Raw genomic sequence first — 25,487 nt, forward strand, 5'->3', positions numbered from 1 at the left:
ACGGACTTTATAAGCTCTTAACTTCCAGCCTTGTAGCAACTATTAGGTGATAAAGCCCACAATTTGTGGATTATTGTTTAACTGGTAACAGACAGAGATTGAGACCTTGTCTGTATTTGGGATTTGCCCCAATTCAACAACTGGTAGCTGCATTAATGCAAATCCCATGTGTAGATAAAAAAACCAAACCTCTGATTTTCACTGGTGTAAATTCTTGCTTTCCTTGTCTACATTTGGGATTTGAACTGGTGCAGCTACTCTCTCTCTAGTTTTTATATATTCCTTGTTACTCTATTACCTTAGCACTTCACAGTCTTTAATATGTTCATCATCACAACATTCCAATAGATAGGGAAGTGTTATTATCCCTATTTTGGGAAACTGAGATGGGGAATTTAGATTAAAAATTAGAAATTAAGCCTTGGAGGCCAGTTGTTAGCACCCTTATTACTGAACTCTCCTTCCTCTACATTGGTGACTGGCCATCAGTTGCTGGAATCAGGGCAGATTCCCAATGCAGACAAAGCTTCAGCTGGTGAAATTGTTCTGAGGTAGATTCAAAAAATCAAAAATACTGGCTGATTAGGTTATGCCACATGCATAGATCCCAGAGATAGAAAACTAAAGGACTTGTAAATAACAGACTATTTCTGAAGCATGGGCACACGAGACCAAGAGAATTATCAGTTACAATAGTGGGACCTAGGGATAAACTGAGGGGTATGGCCATACCATGTCCTCAGTGCTGCAGAGGACAGGATGGAAGGAGGAGTGTGCAGATTTGGGATGCTGGAGCAACATGGATCCATTTTTTTACTCTCGCAGGAATCTCCTCTAACCCATGAGCTGGGAGACAAGATCCTTCTTAAACCACTGGGTATGTAGGTCAACAACATGTCAAATTTGAGTTTGGAATTGAAAGTATCCCTTTCTAACAAAATACAAATTCAGACGTTGTCCTGAGAGTTATTTTGAGAGAACACAAACCATGCACTCTGGCTGAGACTATGTCTACAGTGCTGCAGTCGAGCTGCTGTAGAGCCGTATTGTAGACGCTTTCTACACTGCTAGGTGTTTTCCATCAATGTAGTAAATCCACCTCTCCAAGCAGTGGTATCTAGGTCAGTGGAAGAACTCTTTTGTTGACCTTGCAGTGTCTACGCCAGAGGTTAGGTCAGCTTAACTACATCACCCACGGAGTGAATTTTTCACATCCCTGAGCAACTTAGCTAGGTCAATTTAAAATTTAAGGGTAGATCAGGTCTGAGAATGCAGGTAGTCTGTGTTGCATGTAACTCCACAAGAGTCCTGATATCACTGGGCCACCACCTCTTATCCATGGCTGGTCGCCAGGATGTGAGTGTGCATGCAGACAGCTGAAGAAACTCAAACATGGTCTTTATAAATAAAGCGTCAGAGAGACCACATTTAGCAATTGAAACCCAATCAAATAGGGACATGCAGCCTTATTCAAGGCTGCCAGGAGAAATTGGAAACCCATTTGTTATATACAGTAAACACTTTTTTTGCTGATCGTATTTGTTAGCTCTGTCCATTTGGCACTGTCAAGCGATCAAGCTTTTTCAGCAAACAGAAGCATTGTATTCCAGCTCACCCACCTATCGACATGACACAATAGGTAAAGCTTTGACACTTGCAACTACCAGCTTCAAGTAACAAACTCAGAAAATGTCTACAGTTAAGACATTTACTTGAAGATGCACTTGTACATTTATCCCTATTGCTATATTTCTTTGTCCTTTTAAATTTAATATATTTAGAAAACAGAGTCCAGCTGCAACAAATATCTGCTATAGTTTTGGGAACATGCAAAAATCGAGATTTGTTAGCTGGGATCCGATGTGTGGTTTGTTTGGTTTTTTAAGCTGCTTTTTTACTGTTGTCCAACTTAATTCGAAGAGAGAATTTCAATACATGTTAGAACCTATTTCAGGAGTAAAACAAGAAAACTATTTGAACACTTTGATATTTGAGAATCTGAAAATACCCCTGATTAAGCAAAAGAGAGCAAATTTCTCTGAGTGGATAATACTTCTCCAGCAAGGGAAGGATTGTCTTGTGGCTAAATCACAGGACTAGGAATCAGAAGACGTGGGTTCTATTTGAGAAACATGAGATTCTCAGACAATTTTGCTGCCAGAAACCTTCACAGTCTATTCACACACGGCTGCCGTTTATCCCAGCTCTGCAGAAAACTGTCTTCAGCTGGACAACAGCAGTAGCAGAGAACAAACATTACTACCTATCAGCCTGTTCATTTCAGTGAGCCGTTAAAGTCAAAGCCTCGTTGGAAGCATTTAAATGCTGGCACTATTAGTCAAATGTGATTGGGTTAGGATTTGAAGAAAAAACTATTGAAGTGGAGGCACATTTTAGAACTTTGGGTTTAGAAATATACCTTGATGCAACCCCACCGAAGCCCTGGGCTGTGTTATATTTTTCATTGATTTCCCTGGGGATAGCCATGGCCAGATAGCCAGCAATGGACTCCAGGGAATGTCTGTACTGCATTATAAACCATAGGCTTGTGGACTATGTGTTTACAAGCCCGCACTTGAACATTCACACTGCATTGTAAACCTGGGTATAGGATTGCTGGATCTGGGTCTCAAAGCCATGCTAACACATCCATACTGCACTATCCTAGGGTCCGGGTTCTGCGTGCTTGCTGACCCGAGTCAGATGGATTTCTGTGTGGTTGGAAGTGGGGCTTGGGCTCAAACCTGAGTCAAAGCCTTGCTTAGTGTATCCAATGAAGTGAGAGGTAGCTCACGAAAGCTTATGCTCAAATAGATTTGTTAGTCTCTAAGGTGCCACAAGTACTCCTTTTCTTTTAGTGTACAGTGTAGACATACCAGAGGCCATAGTTAAAACAGAGCCACAGGATCTCCATGCAAATAATTCTGGCCTCCCACAGAGCCCCAAGGATTTGCCAGATTTCAGGGCAAGATCCACAGCATTTTCCACAGGATGGGGGAAACTCTTGTCCCCTTACCTAACAATGAGGGGGATCTGCAAAAGGCACATCTACTTTGGGGAAATTTTCTAACTGGTTTCAAAACTGGTTCAGCTAAACCAATTAGACCCATAATGTTTACCTGTTTTAAGGAAACCTGGTTACAGTAAAAACAGATCAGACTACCTTAAACCAGGTCTGTTATGGTCCTGTAGAGAGGCCCAGAAAGATTTCCTCCCTCCGAGACCCCCTGCTATGGGACTTCTCCCAGAGACGGGGACAATCTGGCCCAAATTTAGCAAAGTTTTGTTTCACATTTCTTTAGAGGCAAGACTGTTTCCTGGAACTCTTTTGCTAGCTCTGCCTATTCGGCACAATTTGTCAAAATGATTAATAAACATAACGAATGTGTGAACAGGCTCAAACTAGATGGAGTCCATGAAAATTCAAGTCTACACAATATTAAGTGAAGCTAAACCTAAATGTTCTTGTCAGCACCTTGCAGCTCACCAGTGGAAGTTTATCACTTGAACAGAAAGCTCTTTGGTGGAGATAAAATACCCACTCAATTACTCATTCAGTTATGTGCCTGTTTGGGGAAGAATGCAGTCAGCAGGCCTAATCCCATCCCAGGGCAGGATTGTGTGTGTCTCACTGATTCATTGTTAAACTCAAATGAACTGTCAGCACATGCCCTGGAAAGAGAGAAGTCAGTTTACCTCATACTGAAATGGAGGTCCTGGTTGCTCTGTATGTCACATGTTTTTAAAAAACCTAACTCCAGGATGAACACAAACATGCTCCATTCACCTTGTGCACCTAGTTTAGAGTCATTCTATCAACATTTTGCCCTTTTAATTCTTTGGTTTCCTGTTTTGTTCCTGCCTTGCTGTTTCCTTTGGCTTTTAACCTCCCACTATTTGCTACCTCAACATAAGAGAGAGTTGCTAAAATGAAATTACTGCAGAAATGTTAAATGAAAGGAAATGGGCCACTTTGCAAACTAGACTTTACATAAAATTTAAACTAGTAGAAGAGAGAAAGTTAATGGTTTTTAGGTAAAAATCCTATTAAAGTGATACTTTTAAAAGAACCTAGTAGCCTGCTGCGTGACCGGCAGCAAATTGCTTTACATCTTTGTGCCTGTTTCTCCTCCTACCCTTTGCCTGGCTTGTCTGTTTTGATTGCAGACTCTGATGCAGGTACTCTCTCCCTGTTTGTACAGTACCTAGCACAATGTGGATCTGATCTCGGTTGAGACAAATGCTAAATCATAACTCCTACTGAAGTGCTTTGGAGTTGCTTGTCTGCACCTTAGGGAACAATCAGAGTTTCTTTGGATATACAGTGCTATATCTCATGAGAAATGTGGTCTAATGGTCTGTAAACACAACTCAAGAGGCAGGAACCAAAGGTTCCCTCAAGTCTTGTCTACACTAGAAAATTAGATTGGTTTAACTACGTTGGTTAAGGGTGTGAAAAATCCGTGTGAAAAATCCGCACCCCTAAGCAGTGTAGTTAAGCCTACCTAAATCCCTATGTAGGTAGCACTAGGTGGACAGAAGTATTCTTCTGTCCACCTCGCTACTGCTCTTAGGAAGGTGGATCACCTATGCCAATAGGAGAATCCCTCCCAACAGCATAGGTAGCATCTCCACTGAAACGCTACAGCAGTACAACTGTGCCACTGTAACATTTTAAGCGTAGACAAGCCCTGATTTTCTGTAGGACCATTGGGAAATCACATGTCTTCTCTGCTTCAGTTTGCCCTTTTTAGCTATATTGCAGGTTGTTATGAGCTCTAATTAATTATACAAATTGTTTTCAAGATGCAAAGAACAATAGAGAGCTCATCATCAGCTGATTATCTCCTGAAAAATTAGTAGCACTGTCATATCTGTAGCTTGGAAGTCTTACCACCTGTACCAAGAGCACCTCTCAACCAACATTGTGCACTTGTGCTAGAAGAGTAATTTGTGATGTTACTTTAGCACAGCCTGAAACACTTCAACATAGGAACAGCAGGAATGCATAAAGGGAACTCAAACAGGACCTGTAGTTATAATAATTGCACTTCTGTAATAAATTTTGGTAGAACCCTTTACCTGTGCTGCCCAGGAGTTGTTCCAACGCAGGCAGTATCATTCTAAAAGCTCTCCCCATTGAAAGTCTTTTTTTCAGAAATCCCTTATAACTGAAAGGAACGCCTAGTAAAAGATTTAAAGAGTTCATCATCTAGATTTGTCAATTTGCTTTCAATCTTGTGACTAAAACTAACTGACGGAACATGAATTCACACCAGGGAGAGAAGCAGCAGCATTTAGAAATCTGCCTTGTGTAATTTAACAATCATTCATGACTCAGCAGCACCTGTTTGTCATTCTGAGGCCACCTGCACTGCATTTAGTTCATGGACTTTAAGCAACAAACATAGCCCAGGGAAGTTCTAGGATTAACAACCAGCTGCAAGGAGAAGAGCTGATGCCCCATTTCAGCATTAATTACCCAGAGAAGGTCTCAGGCTGTGGTAATTATCAGTGTTCAAAGCCACTGTGTTTATTCAAAATGTTTTATTTGTTCCACTGCCCCTCCATTTGAAAACACACAGTATGAATGTTAAAACCACAACATAAAAAAGACTTTCTCTACTGCTCCTTAGACAGTCATTCCAGCCACCATGATACATAAACCAACACAATAATTGTAATGGCTCCAAAGCTCACACAATGAAACCACTTTTACCACATGTAGACTTTGTGTAAGAGCATACGGTAAACCAGCCTCTTCACTGGAAATAGCATATAAATCTAGTGATGGAGAGCCTCAAGACATAGAGTTCATTTCAGATAAGCTTCTGAAAGCCTAGAAGCTTATCTGAATTAGCCATACAGAAAAAGAACTACCCACCAAGAGAGCTGAGGACCCAACCTTCCCACATAACTCCCCTCCCCCAGATAGGCCCAGAGACAGACCTTCCTTCCAACACCACTCCCTCAATCAGTCTTACCTAGAGGTGTCTTCTAAGAAGGGTGGGCGGAGAGGGAGCTCTCCCGCTTCATCTCTCATGGCTGATAAGTTAATACTCTCCAACATTTGTGACCACCGCTTCCCAGTTAAGAATGGTGTGTGGAAAAGAATGCAGTTATAAGCCCTGTGTAGCCAATCCTCACAATGCTCGGTGGTGTTCTTAAAATCCTAGCTCCTGCAGCCATTTCATTACTTAAGAATCTCAGGTTTCTTTCTTTTCTTTTTTTTTTCCCCCCTCTCTCTTTTTTTGGGGGGAGAGGGAGGTGTAAAAAAAGCAGGTTTCTGGACTTCACAGCTGCCAAGAAAAGCTTGAAAATATGAACCCCAAATGCTCAGAATCAGCAAGGCAAATGAGAAGAACCCAATGTTTATTATTATTTTATAATCTCCTTACTTTTAAGCCAGACTCTTGATTTTTTAGGGCCTGACTCTTGAGGGCTGACAATACTGTTAAAGCACTCTAAATAGTTACCAAGGAAACAAAGGTTCATGACCCTTAGAAAAGTTAGTGACCTTTTTCCCCACTACTTGATACAGAAAGAACAAATAAAAAATAGTCACTATTGCTGTGAAAACAAGTTTCAAATGGCTTCTGCTGGCATTTCTGAACTCATGTGATGTGGTACACCAATCAGTGAGCCAGGGGAAATACCATGTGATTTCCATCATTTGACCAATCCCAGCCTGAAAGTGAAATTTTAATGCTCCAGGAAAAGATTGAAAATATTTACCATAACACAGTAAAATGCATGCTCACATTTGACAGAAAGAAATGTGCATGAAAACTGGTTCTTGGAAACTGCTCAATCTAAAGAAAAGGCAAATATCAAGCATCTTCTGGTTTAGGAGGCTATTTTGCCTAAACTCAGTTATCACACACCACAAGCCTCAGTCTGCAGTTTTGAGAACTTTGTGTAGCGAATCCACTCCCCTGGATAGCTATTTCCTAAATAAATCCCTGCTGAAGAGTAGAGGATAAAACATTTATTTTTAATGACAGGTTTCAGAGTAACAGCTCTGTTAGTCTGTATCCACAAAAAGAAAAGGAGTACTTGGGGCACCTTAGAGACTCTAAGGTGCCACAAGTGCATTTATTTTTAAGTGACCAAAGATTTCCACACACAGGCTAAGGGGCCACATTCAGACTTTACTGAAGTTTAGAGTAATTGAAGGAAAAAGTGGAACAGTGTGGCTCTCTGGTGCACTTTATACATATTTGATAGTCTCCTTTTATAAATATGAGAGCAAATCTTACTTTAGGCCATGGAAGCCTCTCACAGCAGGGAAACCAGTGCAGTTCTGCTGAGCCAAGAGCGCTAGGCTTACAGGGACTTTGGCAGTGGGGTCGAGAAAAACAGGGGCAAGAATAGTGGATCTACTTTTTGCCCATCTACAGGCTATTCACCACCACAAAGCAGTTATACATAAACAGCAGCGTTTACCGCAGCCCTGAGTTTGCACAGAACAGCTCTCTACTGCCAGGCTGCAGGTAAGGACTCCATATCACTAGTGCCCAGAATAAATTTCCCAGGCTTTCTGGTCCAGAATTGGTGCATGGCACACATCTCATGAAACCTACTAGATGCACCTGGAGCTTGTTCTCTTCCCAAGGAGGCAGGAGGACAGAACAAAAAAATAAGGGCATGTCCCTATGTGAGCAATTAATGTGTTCACTGAAAAACAAAATTGGCTGTGTAAAAGAAAGCTAAATCTTGGTTTCCTTTAGTTCACATGACCAAAATCTATTCAGATCAGTCTCTCCACCTGTAGCATTACATTAGTCCCCTGTTTGGAGAGGAGTTTTGCAAACTTCATATTCAGGCCTGGAAGCAAATCTTATCTTTCCACCCACATTCATTCATATTACCATTCATTCATTAATTGCAACCAGCTAAGAAATATCTGGTGCAGGTCTCCCCTATTACTGCTCACTTTAATTGTGTGTAATGCTGTCCTTTCACCTATGTATTTTAGGTACCCCAAGTTTCTTCTTGCAAATGCAGTAAGTGCCAGTGCCTTAAAACAGCTTGTAGCATGTATTGCTATTCTCTTCTCCAGAAAGGGAGAGAATGAGTGAGGGACATTGAGACCAATTCTTATTCAGGAATGAAAAGGTCCATAGTGAGCTTTCAGTCTGTTCAAGGAGTCAGTAAAGTGCAGTGGTAACCAGAAAGTAAAATGCAAGCATAGTGACATGATTACTACAGCAGGCTTGATCTGTTAATATCCAGAAATCACCATAAGTATTAATATTTAAAAATATGATAATCAGTGTTACACTTAATATAAATATGCATAATAAAGATGGATAACTATGAATTTATTATGGGGACATTTACTAAATTATTGGAAACAGCAAATGCTGTTACTTATATCCACAAGCATGAGCATTGCCACAGTCCTTTTCTATTGTGATTACACAACTACCATCTTCTGATTGCTGTGTCTCTGTCTCTGGCCACGTTTGCTTGAGACTCCCTCAAGTCCATTTATTCACTAGAAAATAATTAATAAGGAACCACTGGTTAATTACTCACTAGAAAACTGTGCAACATCAAAAAGGGCTTTTGTAAGAAAACTTGTCCCAAATCAGGGTTCAGAGGTTAAGGTTCATGACAAAACTGGATAGCAAGTATTTTGTCATGGTAGCACCTGGGTTTTCTTGGAATGCTTTGAAAGAAGACAAAGTTCAGTGATCACCTAATTTCATCCAGGAGCAGGAAAATAAGCTTGTTTATCAGTTTGTAAATGTCAAGTGATGAGCTGGTCAGCATTAGCAAAGAAAGAGCACTAAACTCAGTTCATAAAAGCAAGAATTTGTCACGTTGTATGGAGCATGCACAGAAAGGATGAGCAAACATTTCCTGTATTTATTTGTAAAGAGAGAGGGAATAGTTAGGATTTTTAGATAAATTGGTTATTGGAGTTTTGAGAGAAGCTATTTCATGCATGAGAATGGAAGCATTAAATTGTTTTTATGATCTTGCCTACCCACAAAACATATACAATAGGTCATGTGGCCACTAGCCACAAAAAAAATAGTCATTCATAGAGTAGATCACAGAAAGTGGTATTCTTGGGAGATCTTCAGAATAAAGGTCCTATCTACACAGTAACTACCAGAATTCTGAGAAGCCAGGTGCAATATAAATTATCCCCCAATTAAAATTAAAACAGCTCATTCTGGCAGCATAGATGGAACTGAGCCAAGAATGCATTCCTGAAACATTGCACAACATTTCCCTTCTGCAGGTCTGTATTCAGCATGATTCAGCCCTGTCTACATTTTATGGCCAAACCATATATTTAAGTGGTATAACTGTGTCTCTAGCACTCAGGTTGCTACTGTGGAGACAGGACCTGAAGGATATATTTGGCTTATGGACTACAGGACCTCTTGTTGAAGAAACTTTACCATTACTTAAAAATAATACAACACGTAACAAATACAACAAATTCAACTCTCATTAGCAATATGGAGCTACAAAAAAATGTTGACTAACACTGAAATATTTCAAAATGTGCCTTGTGACTAAAGCTTTTACTAACACGTAAACAGGAAACACATCAGGAGCTTTTTTTGCATAAAATGCTTGTTTGCTCAATCCAGCAGGGGACAAGTGATAAGAGACTGAACAGTCCCCAACCACCAACTATATCCCATTCAAAAAGAAAAGGAGTACTTGTGGCACCTTAGAGACTAACAAATTTATTTGAGATCATAGTTAACACTTTAAACGAGTGCTTCCAAAGAGTCTTTTCATTTGCTTTATAAATTATGAGGATTATAAGGGAATCATATTATTGGATTTAACACACTTAGGGCACGTCTACACTAGTGAGTTTACAGTGGTACAGCTGTACTGGTGCAGCTGAACTGCTGTAAGATTGCTCATATAGCCACTGTATGCTGACAGGAGAGAGCTCTCCCATCAACATAATAAAACCACCTCCACGAGCTGCGGTAGCTATGTTGGCACGAGATGCTCTCCTGCTAACATAGCGCTGTCCACACCAGAGCTTCTATCGATGTAACTTTTGCCGCTCGGGGGATGTTTTTTCACACCCTGAGCGACATAAGTTATGCCGACAGAAGTGGTAGCGTAGACAGTTCTTAAAACGCTGCATCAGTGCAGCTGCATAGCACTTTAATGAAGATGGTCTAAGGTCTAAACCTACAGGCGAGAGCTCTCCCGTCGGTTTAGTTAATCCAGCTCCATAAGAGGTGGTAGCTCTGTCAGTGGAAGAAGCTGTCCCGCCGACATACTGTTGTCTACATGGGCACGTTAGGTCGGTTTAACTACGTCGCTCAGGGGTGTGGATTTTTCTGGCCCCTTGAGTGACGTAGTTACACTGAGATAGGTCTGTAGTGTAGACCAGATCTTACTGACATTTAGCAGCTGTATAACTGCTATTAAATCTCTATCAGCATGTTTAAATACAAATTACACATACATGATACAGTTTAAATGCTAAAATTAAGACACATTGCTGAAGTTGTTATTGGACATGTTTCTTTCAATGGTTAGAATTTCCCACTTGGCTGGCCATATTCCTGACACGGTGATATTCCATCCATATGAAAGGATGTCTCACTGGATTAGAGTGCACAATTTTAAATGTATAAAAAACTGGATTATCAATTCTGAGCACCTTCACCCCCTCCTCTTTGACAGTCATTCTGCTCATCTCTCCCTCCTCCACCCCACACACACACACACACACACACTTCTGAAGAAATTGTTTCCTTCCTTCTGACCAGAGTGAAATCCTAGTTTTGAAACCTGACTGTTTATATTAATCTTGGTGTTTCTGATCAACAAACCTCTTCCCCTCACACAACATTTTACAGCAATTCAAGTCCCAGTTGCCTTTGTGGTGGGCCCCCAGTGCACTGAATCAAGGCATATCCTCTCCATTCAGTTGTAAATCCAGATGGTCTCCCAACCTCTATGTTGCCTGATCTGGTACACTCTCAGACTGGGAAGACTCTAGACAAAATTAAACTCACAGCATTGCCAGCGTCATCTGTACAAAAGTCAGCCCCCCTTCCCCCAAAAAACTATTAAGACTGTGTTAAAACTTTTGGAATTTTCAAAAAATTAGGGGGTCTTTTTGTCTTCTGGGTTTTGAGCCTGCAGGGCTCATGTTTTCTACAACTGAAAGGGCCAGACATTCAGGGGTTTTTTTTCTTTAAATGAAAGCTGAGATTCTCACATAATCATATGACTCTGGTGCTAGAACTTAACCACCAAATATCATGAGATGTGACAAAAAAAAATCACACAAGTTGGCACCACTGTTAATGAGGCTTATGCAAATAAGTTGGCCTCATTTTCCTCACAAAGGGACAAACTGCCACCTTCAAAGGGAAATCACCTGGAAGAGAGCTTAGTGTTTTCACCAGATTGAGGTGGGGAGGGTCCTTTCTGACTGGAATAAACAGCAGCGTGTTCAGTCTCCAGAACCAGCTGATTTTTCATAAATCCACTGGAGACAGGGACATCTGTACAAAGGTTCTGTGCACTGACTCTGTGGGACTCCGTCCATTCCCAACTCTAGGCCAGCATGGCCTACTGGAGGTGTTGGCAGTAGGGTTACCCATATTTCAAGTTCCCATATAGAAGACACTGCTGGGGAGAGGGGGGGTACAGTTTCTTTCTACTACCACCCTTATTTCTGAGCTGCTGGTGGTGGTGGTGGCATTGCGTTCAGAGCTGGGTATCGGGCCCGCAACCGTCACTCTCTGGCTGCCCAGCTCTGAAGGCAGTGCCATTGCCAGAAACAGTACAGAAGGGGGGCAAACCAGTAAACGTGCATGCTGCTATTGGGGCATGCTGGGAATTGCAGTTCTACCAGAATCGACGTTGGAAAAAGGACAAGCAAGGAAAAATCACAGACAGTTGTTCATATTTCAAAAATCTTCACGGGTGGAGAACAGAGGACCAAAAAAGAGGTCAAGCCCGGGAAAACTCGGATGTGAGTTAAGCCTAGCTGGCAGGGGCTCCAACTCCTCTTCATCTTCGTAGGCCATATCTTGATCTTCACTTTAATTTTGACATCTTTCTCCCTCCTGAGTTTGAAGACAGAGACCACCACCATTTCCTAATAGAATGGAATGTTCCTTAAATAAAGGCTTTTGTTTGAGATCTTTAATTGTATGGTAATTTGTTTCCGATGTTTCTTCTCCCCCCCCACCAAAAAAAAAAGAATGACTTCTTACAGAGTAGCTGATTTATTAAATATGACCAAGAACTTCTTCCTAATCTGTTTCAGTGATTTAAAAAACAGCCTTTGGACTGATATTGTTCATGGCTTTTCTCCCAGAAAATTATTTTGGTAAGTCTGAATTGAAGCTATTCACTTGTTTAAGTGTGGAACAGTCAAAGAGGTGTCTAGCAATACTAAAGAAAGAAGTACGTACTATCAAATACACATCTTAAGACCCCACCCAACCCTCCCCAGAAAATTAAAATGAACTGTTAATACGTTATGACTAATTTTGTCTGCAGAGTCAAGAAATGCAGACTTGAGGGTTCCCCACAGCAACTTCATCTCTGCTCCCTTATGTGTGGGCTTCTTTCATTAGACATCTGGGCACTCTGACATATTAGTTGGTAATTTGTACTTGTTTATGGACTTTATGCTGAGAAGACTAAGCTTTAGATATTTAGCTATTAGCAAGGTTAAGATTTTGTCACAGTTATTTTTAGTAAAAGTTATGGACAGGTCACAGGCACTAAACAAAAATTCACAGGAGCTGTGACCTGTCAGACTTTTCCTAAAAATAACTGGGGGAGAGAGGGCTTTGGGGGGAATGATAGCTAGAGCCCCCTGGCAGGGGACTGATAGCCCTAGCCCCACTGCCACAGGGGTGGCATATCTCTGGCTCCAGCCTCCACTACAGCCCCAGGAAGAGGGCACACAGCTCCGGCTCCTGTTGAAGCTGAGGGTCAGAAGCGCACAGCCTCAACTCCTGCACCAACCGAAGCTTGGGCGGGCAGAAGGGGTGCATGGCCCTGGCTCTGGCCACAACTGAGAGAGGGTGGAGAATGCTCAGGCCCCGTCCGAAGCTGTGAAGGGTAGGGGGAAACTGTGTTCTGGGCCCCTATTGATGCTGTGGGCCCAGAGCACATAGCTCTTGCTGAAAATGGGGCGGGGGGGCATGAGGGGGACACAGCGCTGGCTCCGGTCGAAGCCACGGGTGGAGGATGTATAGCTCCAGCTCAAGCAAAGGCAGCTGAAGCAAAGTCACAGAGGTTCAGTAAAGTCACAGAATCTGTGACTTCCCTGACCTCTGACTAAATCATATCCTTAGCTATTAATATTGCTACACAAGTACAAACAAAGGTATGCCTGTCAAGCTTACCCTGCCTAGTGCAAAATGCAACTGCACTAAAGGTTTGAACCAGTAGCCAGAGACCCACTGTAGACAAGAACTAAACTGAGTCTGACCTTTTCCATTGTATACATTTTGCAATTATTAACCTCAGCTGCTTTGCAGCAGTGCAGATTTTACTTTTAATTGTACAAGATCCAGGCAACATACCTGAAATGTGTCACCAACACTGCAAACCACAATACATACTAGATGACATCACTTATGTCAGCAATACAGAACTAACTTGAAGAGAAAGGGGAAGCCCTAATAGGAGAAACATTACGATTTCACATTTTGTTTCCAATTGTTCCATTAAGAACCAAAAGGAAAAACCAAGAACCTATTACTAGAAAGCATATGGACCTTTATATCTCATCCATTGAGAACCTCAATGCACACCCAGCTCTCAACCAGCTTATATTTTCATGTTGTAAATTTTGAAGCTTGGATATGAAAGTGTATCTAAAGTTATGTTAGAATGGTATATTTTACTGCATAATTTTTTATATATAATGAGTCAAAATTGAGTTTAAAGGTTAAAAAGTATATTTTTATTATATACTACACAGTAAGCCATTTCCCTGTTTCATAGAATCATAGAACTGGAAGGGACCTTGAGAGGTCATCTAGTCCAGTCCCTTGCACTCAAGGCAGGACTAAGTATTATCATTCTAGGCCATCCCTGAAACGTGTTTGTCCAACCTGCTCTTAAAAATCCCCAATGATGGAGATTCCACAACCTCCCTAGGCAATTTATTCCAGTGCTTAACCACGCTGACAAGTTAGGTTTTTCCAACCTAAACTGTCCTTGCTGCAATTTAAGCCCATTGCTTCTTGTCCTATCCTCAGAGGTTAAGAACAATTTTTCTCCCTCCTCCTTGTAACCTTTTATGTACTTGAAAACAGTTATTTCCCCTCTCAGTCTTCTCTTCTCCAAACTAAACAAACCCAATTTTTTCTAATCTTCCCTCATAGGTCATGTTTTCTAGACCTTTAATCACTTTTAGTGCTCTTCTCTGGACTTTCTCCAATTTGTCCACATCTTTCCTGAAATGTGGCGTCCAGAACTAGACACAGGACTCCAGTTGAGGCCTAATCAGCGTGGAGTAGAGCGGAATTTTGCCACACGGAAGAAGCAAACTCACATACATCGTCCACGTGTTGGAATGTAATGTTAGGACTTTCTGATGTGTTTGATTGCATCCTCTGAAAAATGGATTTTAAGACAACAGAAATCTTGTTGATATTTCACCCCAGCACAAACCTATACCTGGGTTTAAATGCAAACTAGTATGACCCATAATGAGAATTCAGGCACCAGAAAGGATGATCTCATGGTTATAGCAAGGATTGAGGAAATCTACGTTCTGCTCCCACTCCTGCTAGATTTCCTGTGTAAGCTTGGCAAGTCACTCTCTGTGCTCAAGCTCCCATCTGTAAAATGTAGTATATTTCCTTACTTTACATGGATAGTTAGGATAAAGCCCTTCCTGGTTGAGAGGTGCTACAGTAAGTGCCACGGAAAAGCCTAAAAACTCCAAAGAAAAACGTTTATTATTTCAACAGCTCTGTCCTTTCAGTTAAGGGGCAAGAGCACCAAGGGGTTTTCAGCAAACTCAGGGAAGATCAGATTTGACAATCTTGATATGTGTAAGGAAAATGAAGTTCATTTTTAAAAATGTTCAGGGACTTTAACATACCACAAGAAGTATAAACACACAAAAAAGAAAGGGCGAAGGCCAGGGGAAAGGCATAAGTCCAGATTTTTAAGAGCTCCTTCATGGGTCACTTAAATTACAGCAGCAGAACGGGACGCTGCTTGCATACTTAAGTGAATCCAAAACTCTATTTTAGTACTACAATGATAACAAAAACATTTAGTGAAAGGTACAATAAGCCTAATTATTTGTTCCTCTTGGATCATATGACTGATATGCCATATTAATTGTTCAAAGAGTGTAATGAAAACTCCTGCTTGACTCTCAAACAGAAATTCAGAGTCCCACATGAAATACCAAGTTTTGGTCACTCCCACTACATCAGCTTTACTTCAAATGGATACAGTATTTTTCAATTATATTCCTGTCCAGTTGTGTACTATACTATACTCCATTTGAATAATTGCTGGGTGCAATAATTCCCAAACTCAGCTACATTTTCGTGGATGGTGAAAGTGATGGGTACATGGTTTGGTTAAGATGATCATCAATTTATATACATAAAGGAAAGCAAAGTCACCTTTACACGTTGGAATTGGCGTGTTTATTTAAAAAGTAAATCTTTGTGCACATTACAGTTAAAAAAGGAAAATTCAAAAAAGAATCCAATCAATTAAGCAGTCTGCAAACCAGCAATATTACAAGCTTGTTTACATATTAACATTTACATTAATTTAAACAAGTGGCTTGTCACCAACATATAAAACTTGCAAGTTGGATCTTGGAAGATACAAATCCTACCACATGTATTAACATGGGTTTGTCAATCAGTTTAAAACCACTCTTGCAGTGAAACACTTAGTCCCCCTCAGTAAGTTATACTAGTGGATAGCTAGCTGCTGTAGCTATTCCACAGTGGTTCCTCCTGTCTTTAGCCATGTAGATATATCCTTTGTCACCCCACTTCTCACCCCAGCTGGAAAACGAAAGAAAAAATTATGGTTAGCCTTAACAGTAAGGCAAGAGAATGTAGCACTGAGATCTACATTTGTCCCATGGATTAGAATGGCAATTTCCACCTTTCAGCTTTGTGAAAAAGCCCAAGTAACAAATGCTCTCCATTGGTAAGATGCATGGTATGCCAAGGATACCCAGCGTACAGCATAGAACCTTGTAATGCAACCCTTTGACTCTCTTTCCAGTAGCAGTGTGGCTGGAGCGGATATGGGTGCCCAAGGATGGAACTAGCAAGGCAACACTTCTGATTCTGTGGTGGAGTACATAACTGACTTCACTAACTGACCGCCCAGAAAGCAATACAGGCGAGTCTCATCTTACATGCATTTAACATGCATGAATTCAGCTTTGCATGGTCAGCAAAACCAACCCCCCCCGCCAAAAAGAAAAAGAAAAAGAAAAAACAACAATTTTAAAACTGTACCTGTAGTGCGGGCGATTCCGCCCGCCATTACACTCGATATAATTTTGACTATACGCAAGTTTTGCTTTATGCGCTGACCGCGGAACGTAACCCCAGCGTAAGAGGAGACTCGCCTGTACACCAAAAGACTGCAGACAGACAACCATAGGGAGGGTACTCTCTTGGACGAAGCAGAAGACCAGCCACCCAAGATTTCATGGCTCTCACTGTCTGTCACATGTCAGATTTTTGCCTCCTATCCTAGCACAAGAGGCCAGTCCTCAGTCCTTTTTCCATCTGCACAAAATATGAAACCCGAGTGCATCTCCTCCACACTTAAGGGTATCCCAATTTTGTGCTAGTTTTCAGTTCCAGTTTAGGTCATGATCTAAACAGTCCAAAATGCATTAGAATGAATTTGCTGCTTAAAGCCAAGTTTATTAAGAACCCAAAAAGTATAACTTCTTTCCCCTATGTAAGAACTGAGGCATTTGTTTTATAAAGGTGGTTGTGGAGTTGTGTCAAATTTGCAGGACTTCTCCTACCCTGCATCATAGCACCTTTCCACACTAATTCATTTTAACATGTAATCAAACCATTTGCACCCTCAACTTTATAAAACCATGGACTGAGATTGAAGAGTGTTGTATAGAAAGAAAAAACCCAGAAGTTTTGCACCTGTTCTTAACAATCCAGTACTTCTTCCCATCTTCATCTGCTCCCTCAAAGCCATAGCCTACAACCAGAACGCCATGATCCAGGTCCTCACTGCTACACTCTGGCTCATAATAGACACCTAGAAAATACAAGTTCAAGTAAGGACTCCAAGATTTAAAAAAAGGCATTTCTAGAACATCTTCTGTCTTTAGATCTCAATGGTGTGTTTTACAATCAGTCAATCAGCCAAACATCTCTTCTGCAAGGTATTTCAGCATTATTCCCCATTTCATTGAAGAGGAAACCTAAGGACAGGTTACATTACTTGCCCAAGATCACAAAGGAAATCTGTATCAGAGTTGGAGACTGACCCCAGATCACCTGAATTCCAGATCAAACTTTTTTGCATCAGTAATTGAAGTACAGACTGCAACATCAGATTTTTTTTTTTGCATTGGTACTGCAACATTAGATACAGTACATGAAGTCATCTTATAAACTGCGAGCAAATCACTACCTGATTGATAAAACTGGAATGATGAATGGCCTGCATCAATAGCCACAGAGACCGGACCCACAGATGCCACTGCTTTCATGAGTGCTTTTTCACGTCCTTGTGGGATGTCTACAAAGCCAGTATCATTAGCAGCATTGTACTCTGCCTTATACATACAGTCTTCATCATCCTTGACAAAAAAGGAAATTGGAGTTACTACACAGTTCTCTAGATTACATTAGCAAGTGTTGCCAGCTACTCTGTGTTTGGTTTGTCTAGCTCGATATTTTGAAACTGTCTGACAACCAATCCTGGTGCATTTCTTTAACAAAAAGAACTGAGCAATGTAGTCTTAAGTAGGTCAGAATAAGAGACTGAAAGAGAGACCCAGTTGTCTCATGTAGATCTTTTAACCAAGATTCATTCAGAGAAACACCATGAAAAATCCACTCAGCTAATTTATAAGTAGCCAGAGTGTGGGCTGTCAAAATTGATTTGACAACAGGATCATCAGATTTCCTCCAATTTTCTCAAGCAGTTAACATATCATACTTGTAGACTTACACATTTTGCAACTATAGTTTGAACCTACTCTTCAACAGGATATCCATTTTTGTGCCTACAATAACTGTCAGAATAAAGCATGAACTGCCAGGATAAGCATGATGAATTGTGGGCACAAAACTTTACCTTATGAAATGAATGGCCAGTATGAAAGTCAAGTCCTTTGAAACGAAACAGCTGATGTGTGTTCCTGCATTACTTACATGGCAAGACCCAAGTCAACATTTGGTTTGCAACATCATGATCACCCAATGCACAATAAGGAACGCAGGTCCCTGAACTTTTTTTTTTGTAAAGTTTTCTTTACTTATTTTGTAAATAAAGCAGGTGTGCAAGGAACTTCACAAAACACATTAGAGATAACTCTTTTGAAGGAGCAAGTGCTTTCAGAGACACATTTGACAAATTAGGAATTAAGGAGGAGACGTGGAAAAAGTTTTAATCTAATAGAAAAAGGGTCACGTGGTTTGTTCATTTTCTGCTGTGTCAATGAGACCAAAAATTGGAGACAACATGTTTAACAAGCAAAGGAGTTTACAATTAAAGTGAAGCTGCAAGCATAAAATCTTCTTCCTAAATTAAAAACCCAATGTGACCTGCACATGTCTGATGCAATATTCCGGAATCCCAGGTTGTGTTGGCGGCAAGAAGACTCCTTGCTCCCATTTTTCTTTCTATGTAGTGCTCACAAGCTATGCACCTAACATCTACAATTGGCTAGGCAATTTACAGCTATTTCTGAAGTTTGCCAGTCATCTGTGAATGCCTTTGACTTCTAGGATGGATTACTATAGTGCTCTCTACATGGGACTACTGCTGCAGATAACTTGGAATGCAGATATTGCCCCTTCACCAGTATTAACTGCAAGGAGAAGTACTGCATCAGGTCTTCTGAAACTGAACTTCACCCAGAAGAGTCAGCTCTGATCTGTATAAAAGCGACCTTGTTTGGGTCATGGTTACGTGACAGACTGCTTCTGTCATGCATATTGTTGTGGCATCTGAGATTAACTGGAGTTAACATCTCTGGATATATTAGTGTATGGGGCATGATAGCAGAGCATTATCAGTGGAAGCCCTTTGCTTTGCTATTCACTTCTTAAAACTGGTCTGATGAGCCTCTGGTTTTTGCCCAAATCTTTGAGGTCACTTTTCTCATACTTTTGACTGATTTTGGAACTGGTGGGTAGCTATTCTAGTTTGCTGGGGGGACAACTATGAAGGGAGGAACAGATCTGTTCTGAAAGCTGTCAATATATTTCCTTCCCCAAATTTCAACCTGTACATTTACCTTGTGTTTCTATACTTAAGACACACTGTACAGATAAAACAGATTAGCCTGGAGCTAGTTACATTTACCTTGGCAATGTATGGGTAGGATTCCTCTGAATCAATTCCTCCATTGTCCTGTACATACTGGAAAGCTTGATCCATGAGACCACCATTGCATCCTTGATTTCCTTCAGGGCGAGAGCAGTCTACAAGGTTTTGTTCACTCAGTGAGACAAGCTTGCCAGTTTTTCTGAAGTGCTGCCCTTCAAGAGCACCAGTTGTGCTAAATGCCCAACAAGATCCACACTGACCCTGAAGTTGAAAAGGAAAAATTACTCATTAGCACAGGCAATGTAGTAGTCCATGTTACCACAGCAGCCTAAATGTATGAGTATACCATTATCCAAGTCCCACTTCATTCATGCTCATTAGGGACTTCAACCTTTGTGAAAATACCAAAATCCTTCCAGTGTTCATAACATACAGACATGCAGATCCTATTTGTTGTTACACACAAGACAACATACCTGGTCTTTAACTGGAGTTACATATCCCTTTTCCCTCCAGTCTACAGATTTTGGTGCCTCCAAGAAGTTGGGTTCAAGGAACTGTGATCCTCTGTACTTCCTTTCTGATTTTTTATATTGGAACCCATTCATCAGCTGCTTAAACTCTTCAGTAGTCTGAAGGAAGAAAAAAAAAGTGCTTGTCCTCTTATACATCACTACTAACAAAACAAGTTTTATGGCTTTCCTTATACATACCATGTCACCGAATTGATTCATTCCCATTCTGTAGCTATGTTTTCCCATTGTGTGATCCAGATTATGTAGTTCAATCATTTTCAAGTTCTTCTCCCATACCATTCTCCTCCAGCCTTCTTCCCGCTAAAGGGCAGAGAACAGGTGATTTGGATAATGGAATTTGGCCTCTCTCCATGAGTAAAAGAACAAATGAAAACAGTAATACACCAATTTTTAGGTTTTTTCTTGTCCAAAGCAATCTGGAAGGTGAAGACTGCTTGCAATAGTCCAAATAACTAAGGCTATGTCTACACTAGCAAGCTTACAGCAGCACAGCTGTACCAATGCAGCTGTGCCACTGTAAGATCACTCATATAGCTGCTCTATGCCAACAGGAGAGCTCTCCCTTTGACATCATTTAAACCACCTCCAATGAGTGGCGGTAGCTATGTCAGCGGGAGAGAGTCTCCCACCAACAGTGCTGTCCGCACCGGCCCTTCTGTTGGTGTAACTTATATCGCTCAGGGGTGTGAAAAAACCAGCCCTCTGAGCGACCTAAGTTATACCGACAAAAGTACAAGTGTAGACATAGCTTACATGTTTTTCTTTTACTTATTGTGCTGTCTTTCATACAAGGATGGCAAAGTTCTTAACATTAACTCCTGTTAGGGTATGTCCACACTGAAATAAAAAAAACACAGTAATGAGTTTCAGAGGCTGGGGCTGCAGGGCGAAAAATTGTAGTGTACACATTCAGGCTTGGAATGTGTACACATTCAGGAACCTGGACTTTGAGACCCACTCTCAGTGCTTAATTTGTGCCAGGGCTGAGCCCCAGCACCTCTGGGCTTGCTGCATCCATTATGAATGTAAAAATAATTGCTTCAGCCCCAGCCCCTCTCTCTTTCATTACAAATTAAGCACTTTCCATTCTCCTTGCAAGAGTTCAGCCCCAGCCTGAATGTCTACACTGCAATCTTTAGCACCATAAGCCTGAGTTAGCTGGCCTGGGCCAATTACAGCCCTGTCATGGATCTTTTATTCTAGTGTAGAAGTAGTACCCTCAGATAAGTAAACACATCCATTTTACAGACAGGGAAAATAGAGTAACTTTCCCAAGGTTAGAGAGTTAATAGCAGAGCTTGGAATAGTCACTCAGTTCCAAGTGCTAGCCTTTAGGTTACATTTTACTGTTCCTACCATTTCCTGTACTAAGCAAACGTCCATACTGTGGGGTCTGCCTCTGCAAAATACTCACCTCATGGTAGGTCTTAGTGTGCCATGACTTCCACAGGTTCCAGTGGTTATCCAAAACAGGATCTATTCTTGGAGCAGCAAATGATATTCCCAAACACAGGGAAAATATGACCAGATATATATTCATGTTGGAAAGTCTACCAAAAGTTAACAAGATCAGTTAAGCCATTTCTCACATGTAAGATTCTGTTTATCAGAAGTTTCTATGTAGAAAGATTGCTTAGTAACATACAGAGACAAATAACGGAAAAAAAATAGTTCAAAATGACGTATTTCGAGTGTGTATCACAAAGCTGAAGCCATTACCAGTTATAAGAAAAGGAGTACTTGTGGCACCTTAGAGACTAACAAATTTATTTGAGCATAATAAATTACTTCATCGGATGCATGTAGTTCACGAAAGGTTATGCTCAAATAAATTTGTTAGTCTCTAAGGTGCCACAAGTACTCCTTTTCTTTTTGTGAATACAGACTAACACGGCTACTACTCTGAAACCTGTCATTACCAGTTATGTCTCCTCTATGAGCCAATTATGTAAGAGGAGAGAACCACTTCTTCCTTAACTCATGCCATGTGAAAAAACTGGTTTCTCGCCTTATAATGGGGCACTAGAGATGTATGAACTCTCTTTTCATGGAGGGGTGCCTAGACTTGGTCCACCAATCCTGGGAGATGCTGCAGGACATTTTCACACCATAGAAATTCTATTAAATCACAGGTTTCAGAGTAACAGCCGTGTTAGTCTGTATTCGCAAAAAGAAAAGGAGTACTTGTGGCACCTTAGAGACTAACCAATTTATTTGAGCATGAGCTTTCGTGAGCTACAGCTCACTTCATCGGACGCATACCGTGGAAACTAACCAATTTATTTGAGCATGAGCTTTCGTGAGCTACAGCTCACTTCATCGGACGCATATCGTGGAAACTGTAGCTCACGAAAGCTCATGCTCAAATAAATTGGTTAGTCTCTAAGGTGCCACAAGTACTCCTTTTCTTTTTATTAAATCACAGGCCCACTTCACAGCCCTTTCAATTACTTCTGCCCTTCCCTCTTTGCCTCTCTCCCCCTTTTCTAATTTTCACCCAAATCCAATCAATAGGGTGTTAACAGACAATCACTGCATTTCAGTAGGATGCCCATCCTTTATCTGCAAGAGAAAAGGATTCACACCACATTGTAATTTGGTTTTCCCCATTATGGTTTCCACACTAGTTCTTTTAAGTGCATGTCACAGTGACTGTGCTCGTTATAGGGAGCTTTGTCTGGTACTGCAGGATAGGGGGAAAAAAGGAACATTTTCGCTAAGTAAATAGAAAGCTTCTGCCTCTGGGAAGCCTGTCTGCACAGTTGACTCATCTTTTCCTGGAATCATTTCCGCTCTCCTCACAGAAACTAGTTACAAAATCATAAGACTATGGGATGCGATCAGAGGCAAGGGTGAGGGTCCCTTCCTAAGGGCTACCTCCATGCGCCCATCTCCCCTGCCTCTTACTCGCCTAGAGACACCACAGGGGCCAGACTCTCTTGTAAACGGATCTCCTCCTGGGGAGAGGGCGATTTGCAGGAGGCACCCGCCCTAGCAGCTGGGAAGGGCAGCCCCACTGATCCATCACGTGAGACCACTCACATGACTGCTGACCTGGGAGACCAGTCGCAAACCCAAGGCAGGGGAGGGAAGGATTCTGCTCGGGAAGGCCACTGCTGTGTAAACAAGCCCGGGGCGGCGCCGCTGGGGCCCGTCGGGGAGAGGGCAATAGGGAGCCCCAGGTCCGCAGGTGCAGAGCTGCATCGTGCTCCGGGTTCAGCCAAACAAGCCCTGCCAGAGCCCACAGCGGCTTCCAGGGAAAGCGCAGGGAGCAGGAGGGGAGCAGAAATCACAGCGCCCGGCTCCTAGGCGGCCTGCGGTGCTGGAGGAGGAATAAGCTAGGAAGTGCCGGGAAGAGCAAGTCCCAGTTACAGTCACCGCTGGGTGTTACCGAGCCAAGATACGGGCCTTGCGATGGGCATGAGCCGAACACTACAGCTAGCCAGTGCCCGCCGTCACACTCAGCACAGGGGGCCCAGACACTCCTAGACCCGCCCCCCCCTCCCCGACACAGCACAGGGGGCCCAGACACCCCTAGACCCGTCCCCCCCGACACCCACAGTACAGAGGGGGCCCAGACACCCCTAGACCCGCCCCCCCCTCCCCGACACAGCACAGGGGGCCCAGACACCCCTAGACCCGCCCCCCCCCTCCCCGACACAGCACAGGGGGCCCAGACACCCCTAGACCCGTCCCCCCCGACACCCACAGTACAGAGGGGGCCCAGACACCCCTAGACCCGCCCCCCCCTCCCCGACACAGCACAGGGGGCCCAGACACCCCTAGACCCGCCCCCCCTCCCTCCCCGACACAGCACAGGGGGCCCAGACACCCCTACACCCGCCCCCCCTCCCTCCCCGACACAGCACAGGGGGCCCAGACACCCCTAGACCCGCCCCCCCCCGACACCCACAGCACGGAGGGGGCCGGGGGATCCCCAGGTTAGCTCGCTCCCGAGCCCCAGGCGGAATATGACAGGTAAGTCCCGCTCGCTCTCCTTGGCCCATCAGACAGGGGCAGGCAGCTCCTCTCCCCCCCACAACCGGCTCAAACTATCTCCCGCCCCGCCAGCGCCGGGTACCAAGCCGCAGCGCGCAAACCACCCAGCGCCTCTGCTGCCTCCGCACGCAGGAGGCTGGGATGGTCCCCGCAGGAGGCTTAGGACTCACCCGCAGCCTCTCCACCGGCCTCCCCCGACACCGGACACGCAGCCCCAGCAGGGCTAACGGGGCGTTAGAGCCTCCCAGCTGGCTGCAAAGCGAGCGGCGGCGGGACTCACCTGAGGGACCCTGCCAAGTTCTCCCAGCCTGCTGGTCCCCGCGCCCGGGCCCCTGTTATAGTCTGCCCAGCTGTGCCCGCCCCGGCGCTCCGATTGGTTGCGACAGGGTCTGGGCAGGGCTGGGGCGGCCCCCGCAAGGTTCAGGACTCCCAGTCCCGTGGTGCGCTGTGTCACGCGTGCCCAGTGCGATCTTGCTGGAAAGAACATAACCCTACACTCACCTAAGATACAAATTAGGTGTAAGCTTTTCAAACACGCTGAGGGGAGTAGCAAAAGAAATTAAACAGCAATTTGTAAGGGAAAAAATTCCTTTAGATTGTCCCCATAACCACTAGAAAAAATTGCTTAGTAATAGGATTATATCTACTAAGGGACAACCAAGCCTCAATGCTCACTTACTAAGGAACAATATTCACTCATTGATATATATACATTCCATAATCAACTCTCTGTACAAATTTTCATCCCAAATACTTGGATGAAAATATCTAAACTGTACTGTTAAATTTATTCACCTAAGGTTGGGTTATTGCTGATTATGTACTATATGTATCTGATTACTTTTAAAGCAGACATATTTGTGGATAATCTAAACACTACACCTAGATGTACAGACACTTTTCTTAACCTGTGTAATATATAATTTAACATTTGCTTTAATAAACGTTTTAAATTTGTTAAAAGGACTGAAAAAGTACATGAAGAACAGCACTTGTTCTTACAGTAACTAGGGTTAGGGCCTCATGTTTTAGTAGACAAACTGACTGTTACAGTAATTAGAATCTGATCTTGCCATGCTATAGTATTGGGTGAATTGGGGGGGCGGGGGGGAAGGGCGTTATTGGTTTCTCATTGACAGCTCCTTCTACAGCATCAGTATTGAACTCCCAGAGCATTATTTCTGGTACCATTTGCCATTGACGCTACATACATACATAAAGCCAGACTCTCTCCTATAAATATTGCAGGGTAATGATACAACAATGAAATACATTGACACAAAATGAAAACAATGTTTAGAAGTTTCCTAAATATATCATTTAAAAAAATGCTTTGAAATCATACAAATAAAAGCATATATTAAGCAAACATGAAGACTGATTCACTTTTAATAATGTATTATAGAGCAACAATTGGACAGTAAACATAAAAAGTTATGACATTGACTT

General features: G+C 42.5%; 1 protein-coding gene across 2 annotated transcripts; it reads right to left on the bottom strand.

The window, feature by feature from the left end:
* Positions 1-15,646: 15,646 nt before the first annotated feature.
* CTSL (cathepsin L) lies at positions 15,647-24,373 on the bottom strand. 2 transcript variants are annotated; one of them, XM_077817491.1, is made up of 8 exons: positions 24,319-24,373; positions 21,454-21,589; positions 20,217-20,339; positions 19,980-20,135; positions 19,540-19,764; positions 17,638-17,806; positions 17,142-17,259; positions 15,647-16,019 (listed from the first exon to the last, which is right to left on the bottom strand). In XM_077817491.1, the coding sequence occupies exons 2-8, from the start codon at positions 21,577-21,579 to the stop codon at positions 15,920-15,922; spliced, it is 1,017 nt and encodes a 338-aa protein (XP_077673617.1). In that variant the 5' UTR covers positions 21,580-21,589; positions 24,319-24,373; the 3' UTR covers positions 15,647-15,919. The 2 variants fall into 2 exon arrangements, with proteins under 2 accessions (XP_077673617.1, XP_077673618.1); XM_077817492.1 differs by having other exon boundaries at positions 24,209-24,331.
* Positions 24,374-25,487: the final 1,114 nt, after the last annotated feature.

The sequence above is a fragment of the Eretmochelys imbricata genome, chromosome 5, assembly GCF_965152235.1.
Source record: "Eretmochelys imbricata isolate rEreImb1 chromosome 5, rEreImb1.hap1, whole genome shotgun sequence".
Taxonomy (NCBI): Eukaryota; Metazoa; Chordata; order Testudines; family Cheloniidae; genus Eretmochelys; species Eretmochelys imbricata.